Source organism: Panthera leo, chromosome B4 (genome assembly GCF_018350215.1).
Source record: "Panthera leo isolate Ple1 chromosome B4, P.leo_Ple1_pat1.1, whole genome shotgun sequence".
In the NCBI taxonomy this organism is placed as follows: Eukaryota; Metazoa; Chordata; class Mammalia; order Carnivora; family Felidae; genus Panthera; species Panthera leo.
Window position 1 is genome coordinate 12411714 of NC_056685.1, and position 13468 is coordinate 12425181.

General features: G+C 50.2%; 1 protein-coding gene across 7 annotated transcripts in view; it reads right to left on the minus strand.

Annotated features, from left to right (window-relative positions):
• Positions 1–13468, minus strand: part of FRMD4A (FERM domain containing 4A) — a 614500-nt gene that overhangs the window by 43023 nt on the left and 558009 nt on the right. For all 7 annotated transcript variants that reach the window (XM_042944929.1, XM_042944928.1, XM_042944927.1 and 4 more), the window contains one exon: positions 9022–9163. In XM_042944929.1, coding sequence (XP_042800863.1) covers positions 9022–9163 — 142 coding nt within the window. The remainder of the gene's footprint in view (positions 1–9021; positions 9164–13468) is intronic.

Sequence of the window (13468 nt, forward strand, 5' to 3'; positions counted from 1 at the left end):
ACTCCGGCCCATCCCGCTCAAGCAAAGCCCAGACACAGCCATCCCACAGGACAGGCGTCACCCCTCACTGGTTGCCCTGTCCGGCGTGGGCACACCCTGGCAGAACCCCAGTCCTCTGGCAGGGCCTGTGTGGCTGTGCCCGCCTGCAGAGCACGGAGGTTATGACCCAAATTAAAGCCCCTGGAATCCTCCAAAAGGAGGCAGGGAGCTGCTACCAGAGAACTTTAAGAGGCTGGAGAGAGACACAGGGAAGAGACAGAGTGAGAGCAAGAAAGAAAGGAAGAAAACAAACAAGAAAAAAAAAAACCCCACACAAACCAAAAGACAATGTGATTTGTACCGGCGCGAGGCAATGTGTGTTGACCTGAATACAGCCGTGACCGTAAAGCTGGCTGACGCCTATCAGATCAGCTCTCTGTAGGGAGAGATGTCAGATAGCTGGCATCCTCATTGTTACATTAGTTATTAATAAACTTCCTGACAATGGAAGGAAGTGCCAGCACTCAGAGAATGAGAATGTGAGAACGGGTGAGTAATGCCTGTGGACGGATCCCAGGCAAAGCGAGGGCCCCGCGCTTCGCACATGTTTTCCCCCAGAACGGCGAGTGTCAGAGCTGGGGCATGATCGCAGGCGGCAGGGTTTGCCCCGGTGCTGTTTGTTTAAACCAAAGATCCCTCACCACATGCTTCGCAATCCTGCTGATCACAACGACAAAGAGGACTCAACCGCCAACTCATTAGTCACCCAGCCCGGCTCCTATTTATAGACACAGCACATCCTTTTGTAGCAAACGCGCGACTTATGCCCCTGGATTTTCAGTCAAGAAGCCAGTGCCAGTCTCCTTGTTTCATCTCAGAGAGGACACCCAGTACCATCTTTTTGTCCGGGTGGTTAATGAGACAAGCCACGTGGGCCTGCAGAACACAAGGTATTTCCCAAGCAAGCTGTGCACCATTTTCTTTGAAAAGGCTGAGCGTCGCCCAAGCGGCTCTGTCAGTTAAGCATCTGACTTCCGATCAGGTCATGATCTCACGGTTCATGAGTTCAAGCCCCACGTTAGGCTCTGTGCTGACAGCTCAGAACCTGGAGCCTGTTTGGGATGCTGTGTCTTCCTCTCTCTCTCTCTGTGTCTCCCCCACTCACACTCTGTCCCTCTCAAAAATAAATCAATATTTTAAAAAACCCTTTTTTTAAAGGCTGAGAGCACGGGGTGCCTGGGTGGCTCAAGTGGTTGAACGTCTGACTTCATCTCAGGTCATGAGCTCACGGTTTGTGAGTTCGAGCCCCATGTTGGGATCCGTGGTGACAGCTCAGAGCCTGGAACCTGCTTTGGATTCTGGGTCTCCTTCTCACTCTGCCCCTCCCCCACCTTGTGCGCAGCATACCCTCTCTCTTTCTCAAAAAAAAAAGAAAAGGTTGAGGGCAAAACCAGGTCTCCCTTAGCCCCTACATGCCCCACTGACATCAGAATTGTTCCGTGCTGGCAAGTCGTCCGAACAATGCTTAGGACAAGCCTACGCGCTCTCCCACTTTTGGACGAGCTATGGAAAGGCTGTGCGTGTTCAGCTACCAGGACAAGTACAGCTGTTGTTTTCTTGGTTTTTTGTTTGGTTACTACATGTTCTGTCCCTCTCCAATCTTTTCTGAGATACCAAGAAATGGGGGAAGGGAAGAGAGGAACAAACCCCTTTGAAGTCCCGCAAAAAAGATGCCAGGTGCTTTTTTTTTTTTTTTTGAACTCTGAAAACATCATAACCGAGTGGTTTGAATTCATAGTTGTCCTCTGTAACTCTGTCTGAGCCTCTGCACACGAGTTACCTGAAGCACCAATGAGCCAAAGCAACGGAGGAGAGGTGTTGGCGAATCTGGAGGGAACCCGCAGGCTCCCCCAGGATGGAGTGAAGAGTGCCCGCAGCAGTCAGGCAGGGGGTTTACGCAGCGTCCAGCCACGCACGGCATGTGACGAGGCCAAGATGGCACCCGGCTCGTGGAGGGCAGGGGGAGCGGGTCTGTCGGCCTGGCTTGGCAGCCTGAGCTGCCTCGACATCCCTTCTTGCAGGGGGACTCTGCGAAGACCTCACCATCTCTCAGCTGATGTATTCTGGGGACAAGGGTCCTCACATCCTTTTTGAGCCTGGTCCCTGGGGCCTTTCCGCAAATGAATTTGGGATATGGGTTCTATAACCTTCCTACAGCGTGAACTGCATTCGGTGTCCTAACACGTATATTCCTTTTATTCCAACACAGGTCTTGCCTCCTGGGCTTGGATGGTTCACTACCTCTAAGGGTCTCTCCTGGGGACAGGGGCCTATAGGTCTTATGTGAGAGAGTCCTATGTATCATCACTGAAGAATTTGGGGTGGGGGGCTTAGCACTAAGCCTTAATAAATAATTTCAACTACGTGGACCTTTTTTTTTAAATGCTAGCCCTGTGGCTCAGGGCATTAGCAAATGTAGACTTCCAACTTCTTTAATAAATAGCAACGACACGGCTTTGTTTCTTTAGCAACTCATACCTCAGATGCCAAGTACTGGACGTCAGTAATTTTAAAGGTATTTACATGCCTTTAAATAGGAAAACAGCCTTCAAAGTTACCAACAGCTTGGAAATATTTTCTCTGTTAACATCAATAAACAGTATGAAACACTTTGAGGAGAGGGGCTCTAGCTTTCTAAGTGTTGTGCATTGCACCAAGCAAGGTTTGGGAGCTAAAGAAAGAGCTCATCCCACAACAATATTACAGTGTTACAAGGGTCAGCTACACCACAATTTGGGCATAGATAAGAGTGAAACAGTGGATAGAAGACAGCAAGGATGAACAATATTTGACAAATTTAATTTTCAAGGTCTGAGGCCAGTAGATAAAAGTGATACAGTACATTCCGAAGGAGAGTATCAGTGGCGGGTATGTGACAGTTCTAGGCAAGGCCCAAGAAACCATGAGCTCCAGGAACACAGATGATCCTCAGGGGCGCCTGGGTGGCTCAGTCGGTTAAACATCTGACTTTGGCACAGGTCACGATCTCGAAGTTCATGGGTTTGAGCCCCGCGTCAGGCTCTGTGCTGACAGCTCAGAGCCCGGAGCCTGCTTCGGATTCTGTGTCTCCCTCGCTCTCTGCCCCTCCCCCGCTCACGTGCGGTCTCCCCAAAATGAATAAACATTAAAAAACTTTTTAAAAAAGGAACATAGATGATCCTTAAAATGGACCACATGCAAGATTTTTACTACTATTTTTCAGATTTTAATTTCAATAATCCTATACCACTGACACTGGTTTTGGCAATGATTTTTTGGACCTAATGTCAAAATCAAAGGTACCCGAAGTAAAAATGAACAAGGGGGATTACAGCAAACTAAAAAGCTTTTGCACAGTAAAGGAAACCATCAACACAACAAAAAGGCAACCTCCTGAATGGGGGAAGATATTTGCAAGTCATATAACTGATAAGGGATTAATATCCAAAATACATAAAGAACTCCTACAACTCACCAGCAAAGAACCCACACAACCCAATTCACAAATGGGCAGAGGATCCGAACAGACATTTTCCCAAAGACATGCAAACGGCCGACAAACACATGAAAAGATACTCAACGTCACTCGTCGCCAGGGAACGCAAATCAAAACCACAGTGAGATACCACCTTGCACCTGTCACAACGGCCAGAGTCAAAAGGACAAGAAACAACCAGTGTTGGCAACTGTGGAAAAAAAGGGACTCTCGTGCACTGTTGGTGGCAATGCCAACGGTGCAGTCACTGTGGGGAACAGTATGGAGGTTCTTCCAAAATTTAAAAATAGAGCTACCATATGATCCGGTAATCCCAGTACTGGGTATTTATCTGGAGAGAATGAAAACACTAACTCAAAAAGATAGACATATCCCTATATCCACGGCAGCATTATTTGCAACAAAATATGGCAACAACCCATCCATGAAGGGATCAAGAAGATGTGGCATATCCGTACAATGGAATATTATTCAGCCTTAAAGAACGAAATCTCACTTTTTTGGGATAACCCAGATGGACCTTGAGGGCATTGAGTTAGGTGGAGTATGTCACAGAAACAAGTATCGTATAATCTCACTTATATGTGGAACTTAAAAAAAAAACAACACCACAAAAAACCCAGAACTGAATCTCATAGATACAGAGAGCAGATTGGTGGTTGCCAGAGGCTGGGGTTCAGAAGGTACGTGTTTCTAGTTATAAGTCATGGAAATGTAATGTTACAAACATTTTTTTTTGAATCGTGTTTGGAGTACCTACTGGATGTCAGGCCCTGAGCTAGAAGTAGAAAAAAGGATTTTCAAATGAGGACTCAGTTCTCAAAATGTTTTTAAGGAATATTTATTAGAGCCCCCCCCCCCTTTTTTTTTTAAAGCAGGAGGCAATAGGTGAAGGAGGGAAACTAATTGATCAAATGGGATACTGGATTAGACACATCGTATTTTCTAAATGAGAAGTAGAATGTAGTGTCTGGCAAGTGTAATAAAAAGAGTGTTTAAAATCAGGGCTGTCCTACAGGAGCAAGGCCCCATCCATCTGGGGGAACACATTTCTAAGGAGTTCTCGAGAAACAGGCAAGAGGTCACTGAAGGACAAAAAGAAACTAGTGGGAAACTAGCCAGCCGGGAGTTTTTGGAAGACAAAGAGAGAGCAGGCGGGAATCCAAGTCGGGGAGAGGCAGAGACAGAATCCCAAGCAGGCTCTGCACTGTCAGTGCAGAGCCTGACCCGGGGCTCGAACCCATGAACCATGAGATCATGACCTGAGTTGAGACCAAGACTCAGATACTTAACCGACTGAGCCACCCAGGCGCCCCCCGGCTGTGGAGTTTTTTAAGCCAAGGGCTGGACGCCCTCACTGTGGGTGACGGGAAACACCCCCTTCCAGGTGGGGCTGCTGAGGGCTGGTCTCAGCTTGAGGGCATCTCTTCCCGCACAAGACAGAGGGGCAGCGATCAGCACCCCCAGGGGGAAACGATGACCAGATCTGTGGACACCAGAAATTCCCTTTGTTAACTCATGGCCTATATTCTTTCCTTTTTGGAGTCTCTCCCTCCACTGTCTTCTTAAGTCACGGGAGGGAGGTGTCCCCACGGACCCTCAGCCTCAGCATGACATCAAGCACACTTCTTCAAGCTCCAGCTGGCAGGGCTGGGCAGAGTTTGACGCGCTGCCTGATCTGGTCCTGGGGCACGGCTCATACCTCCCGGTCTCTTCCTCTCCCACCTTCCCCTTGCACAGCGGTGTGGCAGAGGGCGGGCAGGGAAAGGGCAGAGGAGTCAGTGCCCAGGAACGGAGTCCCTCTGCAAGTGGGGAGGGCGAGGTCTTTGCGTCAGGAGCTCCCAAGTAGACTCCCTGACATGAAGTTATCATACATTTGAAAGTCACTTTTGTATCTTGGGGTAAAGATGCTTTATTTGCTACTGTACTATTTTGTTCTATTATGCTGGTGGCAGGGACACAGCTGAATTGCTTTCTCATCTGCAAAATCTGGATCTCATCTGCTGATAACGGAGTGATGTCAGTACTACGTCAGGAGATTTGGGGCTCCCGGACGCAACCTGATCTGTGGCTGCGATTACGTTACTGCCGTGGTGCCCCCACAGGCTCACAGATATGAGCGGCCAGAGAAGACGGCCCAAGACACAGGTCCGAAAGCGGGGATACCTGGGTTCTGTGTTCCAAAGCCACACCGTCACCTCAGGCTTCTATCTCTTCTTCAGCAGGAAGAGTGGCTCTCAACGTGTGGTCCCCAGACCAGCCGCATCGGCATCTCTTAGGGATTTGTTATAAATACAAATTCTCAGGCTCACCCCCGACCTACAGAATCAGACACCTGGGACGGGAGCTCAGCTATCTGTGTTTGAACTGCCCTCCACGTGGTTCTGATGCACGTCGAAGTTTGAGAACTGAGCTGGAAGAATCCACTGTCCTTCTGGATAGAACCGTGCCAAATTCGCACAGTACCCGGCTTTCCAAATGGCTAAGAAACCACACAGGGATGCACACCTCACGAAGCCTGAGGGATGGGTGGGGCTCATCTGTGGCTGGATGAGGACGACCGTGGGCAGATAAATCCAGGCTCAAAGCAGAGACTCTGGATTTTACCAGGGGTTAGAAGGGTCTAGAGCACAAACACAGGAGCTGACTATGGCTCTGCCCTTTGCCACTCAGCAGGGGATTGAGAGTGGCCATAATTTGAGATGTGGGTCTCAGGTTTTGTAGGACCTTCTCTTAGATACAAGACAGCAGCATTTTCTACAGCTTTCACTGTAAAGCTGAAGGCCTCAGAAATTATCGTCATTTGCCTCGCTGTACTGCTGAAAACATTTAGAAGAATCTGAGGCAGGGAGGGGTTTATGGTAAACCTATGGTGGCAGAAGTAGAGCCAGGCTTTGTGGGGCATGAAGCTTATATAATTTTAGTGGATTTACGGAAAATAATGCAATTATTTACTACAGCCGAGATATGGAAGAACCTAGGTGCCCACTAATAGAAGACATTTAGGATTGATAAGACGGATACAGAAGATGTGGGGTGTGTGTGTGTGTGTGTGTGTGTGTGTGTGTGTGTGTACATCACACAACATACACACACACAATGGAATATTACTCAGCCATAAAAAAGAATGAGATCTTGCCCTTTACAACAACATGGATGGACCTGGGTATTATGGTAAGTGAAAGAAATCAGACAGAGAAAGACAAATACCGTATGATTTCACTTCTTCGTGGAATCTACCAAACAAATGAATAAACAAACAACAAGCAGAAACAGACTGAGGGGCCCCTGGGTGGCTCAGGCAGTTAAGCCTCTGACTTCAGCTCAGGTCATGATCTCATGTCTGTGAGTCTGAGCCCCTTGTCTGGCTCTGGGCTGACAGCTCAGAGCCTGGAACCTGCTTCGGATTCTGTGTCTCCCTCTCTGTCTGCCCCTCCCCTGCTCATGCTCTGTCTCTCTCTCAAAAATAAATGAACATTACAAAAAAAGAAAGAAAGAAAGAAAGAAAAAGAAAGAAAGAAAGAAACAGACCCATTAACACAGAGAACTGGTGATTATCAGAGGGGAGGGGGAAGGGCAAAATGGGAGAAGGAGGGTGGGAGACACAGGCTCCCAGGGATGGAATGAGTAAGTCACAGGGAAGAAAGGTACAGCTTAGAGAATACAGTCAGTGACACCTTAACAGAGCTGCATGGTGACAGCTGGTAGCTACACTTGAGGTGAGCACGAGAGATGGTGAAATCGCCACGTTACATACCTGAAACTAACATAACACCTACGTGGACTGCACTTCAAGATAAAAAAAAAAAAAAAGAATGCAAAACGTTCTATGTTCACAAAACCACATGCCATGAGGACACGTGGCTGGGCCCTCCCAAACCCTCTGAAAGGCCTGGCCAGCGCGGGCCCCTGAGCTGAAGCTCCATCAGCCCCTCAGTAAACGGGCCTCTCGGTCCGGGAGGGGCACATCCTCCCCCTGGTCCTCCGGGTCAAGGCTCTGACTGGACTCTGCCGGCCTGGAGGCTGCCCAGACCCCTTCAGCTTCTTGCCCTTCTCCGTTTCCTCTTACTGCTGTTGTGTGCAGTCCTTAGACGGGGCTGTGGAAAGACCCTGGTGAACCAAGGAGTTGGTTCTTAGAAGGACATCGCTTTTCATGGCTCATTCTTATTTGTTTCTCTTTGAGACTATCTTCACTTCCAGTCTTTTACAACCCTGGAAGCACCAGGTGCAAAGACAAACAACGAAATAACGACAGGGGAAGGTATAGTAAAGGGGAACTGTGGCGAGGGGGAGAAGAATCTAGACAAAGCTGATGGAGGGAGGAGCCGAGATGTGGGCAGGCAGGATGCCTCTGTGAACCCATGAGCTCCGGCTGGCGTCCCCATCAGCAGGGTTCCGAGGAAGCAAGAGCAGCAGAGAAGTTATGGCTGAGTGTGACGGAGGGACAGCAGTACTGGGCACGGTGGGGGGGTGGGGGGCAGGGGGCCGGCTCGGTAAACAGCATCAGGGGGTGGGCATCAAAGAGAGAGGGATGCACTAGAACAGAGGTGACACTAGGGACGCAATATTTACAGACAACTCCTAGAATGTTAGGGCAGGAAGAAATCTTAAAGGAAAAAAAAAAGGAAGGAAGAAAGAAAGAAAAAATGACTCTGGAAGATGAGGGAGGGGAAAGACTTGTTGCTTTCCTTCGAGGCTCGGAGGCAAGAGAACGCTGTCCCCAAGAACAATCAGGCTTTGATCCTGTGGCCTGGGGAGTGACCTGCATTCAACGTCTCCGAACAATGACCCCCTCCCTCCCGCTTCCTGTGCTCCGCAAACCTCCGCCTCTTCCTGTCACCGCGGCCAATGGCGTCCCTACTCTGGCCATCAGCCGCTCTGAATTCACGCACAGAGCCAGTCTGTCCCTCTTGCATCCAATGACAAAATGACTTGCCCAGGGCTCTTAGAAGCACACTTGGAATCAGACCCTGGGACTCCCACTTGCAAAAGGTGCTCGACACTACGTGGCATTCTGTGACAGCAAGACTCTCCGAAGGCCTGGAGTTTCTGGCCTTCCAGAGTCCTGAGGAGTTCGCCTGAGAGCAGGGCGGAGGGTCGCTCAGCACCACAGCCTGCCTTCAGCCCCCCCTCCTTGGTAGAATTCTCCTTTAAGGGCACACAAGCACGCCCCACCCCGTCCTTGGACTTGACGCTCCTGACCCTCGGCCATCGGCATTCAGAAGGCTCTGGAGGGTGCTCAAGAGGCTTCTGCGGCCGACGGTCCTTCCCACGCTGCCTGGTTCTGCTGCTTCGGATCTCCCCCCCACCCTCTGGCACTCTGGGCGGTTTTCTCAGATTCCCGTTTGGCTCAAAACCTCGGTCTCACAACCGGAGCCAGCTCCCGGGGAGCCTGCCAAGCCGCCTCCTCCGCGGCTGCCACTGGCCGGCCTTGCCCGGAGCCTCGCTGGGCCGGGCGCCGCGCTTGGGCGAGCCTCCTCCACGCTCCCCGAGAGGCCCTGCCGTACCTGATGACAGGAGGCTCCCGCTGCTGCCGCTGATGATCTTCCCTTTGCTCCCCATGTTGGCCAGCTTGGAGGTCTTCAGCGTGCCGGTCTCGGTCAGGTCGATGGCGATCTCGCTCAGGCTGCGCGCGGCATGGATTTTAGACTAGAATGGAAAAGACAACCGGGCCGTGAAGAGGCATTCACCTCTGGTGGAGAACGGCTACCGCTCGCCGGCTTGGGGTCCCGAAAGGTAGCACAGGGACTCGTTTCCTGGCTTCCAGCATTCTTAACGTTTGTGTTCCTCGGCCCCATCCCCGACCACTGACGCTCCCCGCGTGAGGTGGCTCTAGAGCGGACACGAGGGATGACGTTTCCCAAGCTCTGTCTTCCACGGGCTGTGCCGTGCAGTGCCTAGTGCAGGGGCTTTGACGCCACACAGACCCGGTCAGAGTCCTGTGCGGGGAACGTTCCTTAATCTCACCAAACCTCTTTATTCCCAGCTTATACAATGGGACGAACACCGCCCGCCTTTGCAGGTTCTGTTAGGGACAAAGGACGGTAGGCACGTGAAGGCTGCCTGAGGCCGTGCCCTGGAACCCAGCTCTCAATAAAAGAGTACTGACTTCATTCTGTGTTTATTTAAAAAAAAAAATTCTTTTTTACATTTATTTTTGAGAAACAGAGTGAGACAAAGCGTGAGCAGGGGAGGGGCAGAGAGAGAGGGAGACACAGAATCGGAAGCAGGCTCCGGGCTCCAAGCTGTCAGCACAGAGCCCGACGCGGGGCTCGAACCCACGAACCACGAGATACCTAACTCTCCTCTCCAAAGTCTAGATTTTAGTTAACACTCCACTGTGCTTATTAATTGGCCCGACTTGGCTAAACATAACAGGTTGGAATAATTAGAAGAGAAGTCTGTAATCATAATTACATTCCTAAAAGTAACTGTTTTTCATTTAAACTGCCTTTTTTAGCTACTGCCTGCGGTCAGTGAAAATGGGGTGTGCATTTTCTACACGTGTTTGACCTTTTTTTTTCCTTCTTCAGGAAATCAGTTGTTGTGATAGTACCTCAAGCAACATGCTTTGCTCACAGCACGAGCCTAACAAAAACACTATCAATGCTGGGAGAACCCATACGTGTGCTGAGGTTTCTTTCCATGGCGTCGGCTATAGCACATAAGCCGATGGTTTTCGAACTCGGTTTGGAACTTGGTTTTTCAGTCATTTAACGTGCATTCGCCCAACCACCCCCTCCGTGTGAGACCAAGTCTGTCCCCCAACAGGAGAAGCCAGCAGAGGCAGATGTGGGGGCCGTGGAGGGGTCGGTAGACATCGTCCATTCTTCCTTATTGACATTCTCTACCCGAGTCCCCTGCGCTGTCCAGCAAAGGCTATCACCCCGTGCCTTCGCCCTTCCTCTGGCCTCCACACTGATGCGGACACAGACGTCCATGCCTTCCGAGAGCCGAGCGCTCTCCTCTTGTTAGGAGAGGAGAGTCTGAGGGACCAAAGAAACGCAGGAGTCTTGCTGTTTGCCAGGTATGAAGCATCATCCCATCGGTCCTTCCTTGACTGAGGTCTCCTTCCTGACCTCAACTCTTGTCCCCGCATTCAGAACCAGGCCACCTCCCTCAGGTCAGGGCCTCCTTGCTGATGACCTAATCGCGGCCACCAGGCCCCCGCAGTGCTCCGGCTTGCAGCAGAAGCAGGAAGCACCTTTCACTTCACATGGACAAGGCAGGCATGCCCACAGGGTGTATTTGGTTGAGCTTCACCCTCTGAGCAAGCCGAGGAAGCACACCCATCACCGTCTTTAGCAGCCCTCTCCACGAACGCCCACGCTTTAATAAAAAGAGCCGAGGACGCTTCCAGTTATGTAATGACTCACGGAGACGCGGACCAACTCAGCATGATGCGAAGGGGCCCAGAGTCTCAAGTCAGAAAGATCTGGACTGGAATCTTGGCCCTGGCCAGGTAACCATTGTTTGACCATGATCTTCAACCTGGCTGAGGCTCAGATCCCTGTTTATAAAATGAAGCTCTTAAAACCCATGCGGTGGAGTTGTGATAAGGACTCAATTAGATAGTACACATAAAGGCCACTGGAATGGAAAACAAATCATGACCTGGAGGCAATTTGCTAAATGAGGGGAGATTGATGGCTCAACCTGGGATTTGGGGGATCTCATTAACCACACGCCAGACCTATCCCCACCCACTTCCAATCCTGCCACTGATCAGTGTTAGAGGCAAAAACCAAAATATGGAAAAGGGAGCAACAGATATCCTTTCCCAAGGGAGATCAGATTCTTAGAAGCTTTAGCAAATTATTGGCTTCTCTCTGAATGGAAATATCACAATGACTAAACAGACCCAGTGGAGAGAGCACACACTAAGAGGAAGGAGTACGGATTGGGAGATTGTATTCCAGCAAAGTCAAGTCTTTGGGACATCCCGGAAGAGCCTCCAAAATTCTGGACATCCTACTTTGGGGGCCTTGCCCCACCAAGTTTTATTACTGATATCCCACGAGCAAGGTTTAATGGTCCCCTACCAAGCTTTCACCCTGCTTTTGATCTAGATGGAATGAAGAACAGAGGACACATTAGAAAAAAACAAAACTCTTGGGGCACCTGGGTGGCTCAGTCGGTTAAGCATCCGACTTCGGCTCAGGTCATGATCTCGGTCCGTGAGTTCAAGCCCCGTGTCAGGCTCTGTGCTGACCGCTCAGAGCCTGGAGCCTGTTTCAGATTCTGTGTCTCCCTGTCTCTCTGACCCTCCCCCGTTCATGCTGTCTCTCCCTGTCTCAAAAATAAATAAATGTTGGGGCGCCTGGGTGCTCGGTCGGTTAAGCGTCCGACTTTGGTTCGGGTCATGATCTCATGGTCTGTGAGTTCGAGCCCCACGTCAGGCTCTGTGCTGACCGCTCAGAGCCTGGAGCCTGTTTCGGATTCTGTGTCTCCCTCTCTCTCTGCCCCTCCCCTGTTCATGCTCTGTCTCTCTCTGTCTCAAAAATAAATAAACATTAAAAAAACTTTTTTTTTAAATAAATTTAAAAAAAAAAATTAAAAAAAAAAAGAAAAAAACAAAACCCAACGACTGAGGAGGAGGAACCATGTCTGGACTAGAGGGCAACTTGACGAGTCCCTGCTTGGAGTTCAGAGGCATAGGGTCTAATGTTTACGCTCCACAATCTGAACTTTCAAGTATCTTCCTCTGATATCTACAGGACAGTCCTCAGCTCTGGGCTTCAGAGGTTGCCAGGATCCAGAAAGGACAACATTCCTCATCTTGGGGGTCGGCACACAGAAGTTACCAGGTGTGGCTGGTCCCTGTACAGCCTCTCATTCTGAATGAGCCGTACGAAACCAAGCAACATGGGCTCTTTCTGCTCCGTCTCTGGAGATAGAGGGAGCATGTGTGTGTGTGCACGTGCGAGAGATGTTCTTACATGATTTGCAGAAGGATCCTGAAAGAAGAAAATACCAGCACCAGGGAAGAACCGGAGACTTCTTGGCCACCCTCCCCTGCTGACTCAAACCACTAGACCACGCTTGTCTCCGGGGCTGATAAGCATCACTTGGGAGGCCTGGGCTTTGCAGAAGCACTTCGGAGAAAGGATTGGCTGGCCTGGCCCGACTCACTAGGGTGTGAAGCAATGGCCAGTGTGCCAGCCAACACGGGCTGCTCAGAAATATTTGGAAACTCGTCCCAGGCGTGTCAGCCGTCACTCACTGGAGATCGTTCTGCCCACCGGAGACGGATCACATCACCCTTGTACAGAGAACGGCATCCCAGAAATGAAAGGTGGTGTAATTCCGGAGGGGAATTTTATCATCTCTGATTTAATCTGGGAAACTTTTAGAGAATTTAACCTTTACACAAGTGTTGGCCAAGGGATACTGTGTTGGATTAACGATGATAATGATAAAAATACCGATCTCCAAAAGTGGTTTCACACACATTGTGTCATGGGGCCAATCAATAATCTCCGTGAGTAATTTCCTTCCTTGTTCTCTCATCGGGGAGGCAAAGCAGGTACAGTGAGACACTTGCCTAGGGTCAGAGATCTGGAAATGGAGTCCCTGGACCTCCTTGTGGAGTTTATTCCTCACCTGCCACTGTGGGTTGAGGACTTGGTTCCTACGAGAAACGGGAGGGCTCTGGAGCATCTGTGAACAAGCAGAGCTGACTGGGGGGAAAGTTCTCCCGCTCCCGGGCCAACGTGTACTTCCTTCCGTCCCCCAGGGGTCACTGAGATGGACAGCTGAAATTCCCCTATTGCGTGGGCACCTGGTTTGGCCTTTTAAAGGATACTTGCTGCTGATAAATGAACTTTGAGACTAACTTTTTCCAGTTTACTTGTTGCTTCAGAGGGCTGACCTGTTAGCCTGGCAAAGAAGCCTTCTCCAACTGCAGAGGAAGACCATCTTTGACAGGGGGGATGAAGAACCCTAAGAACCGGC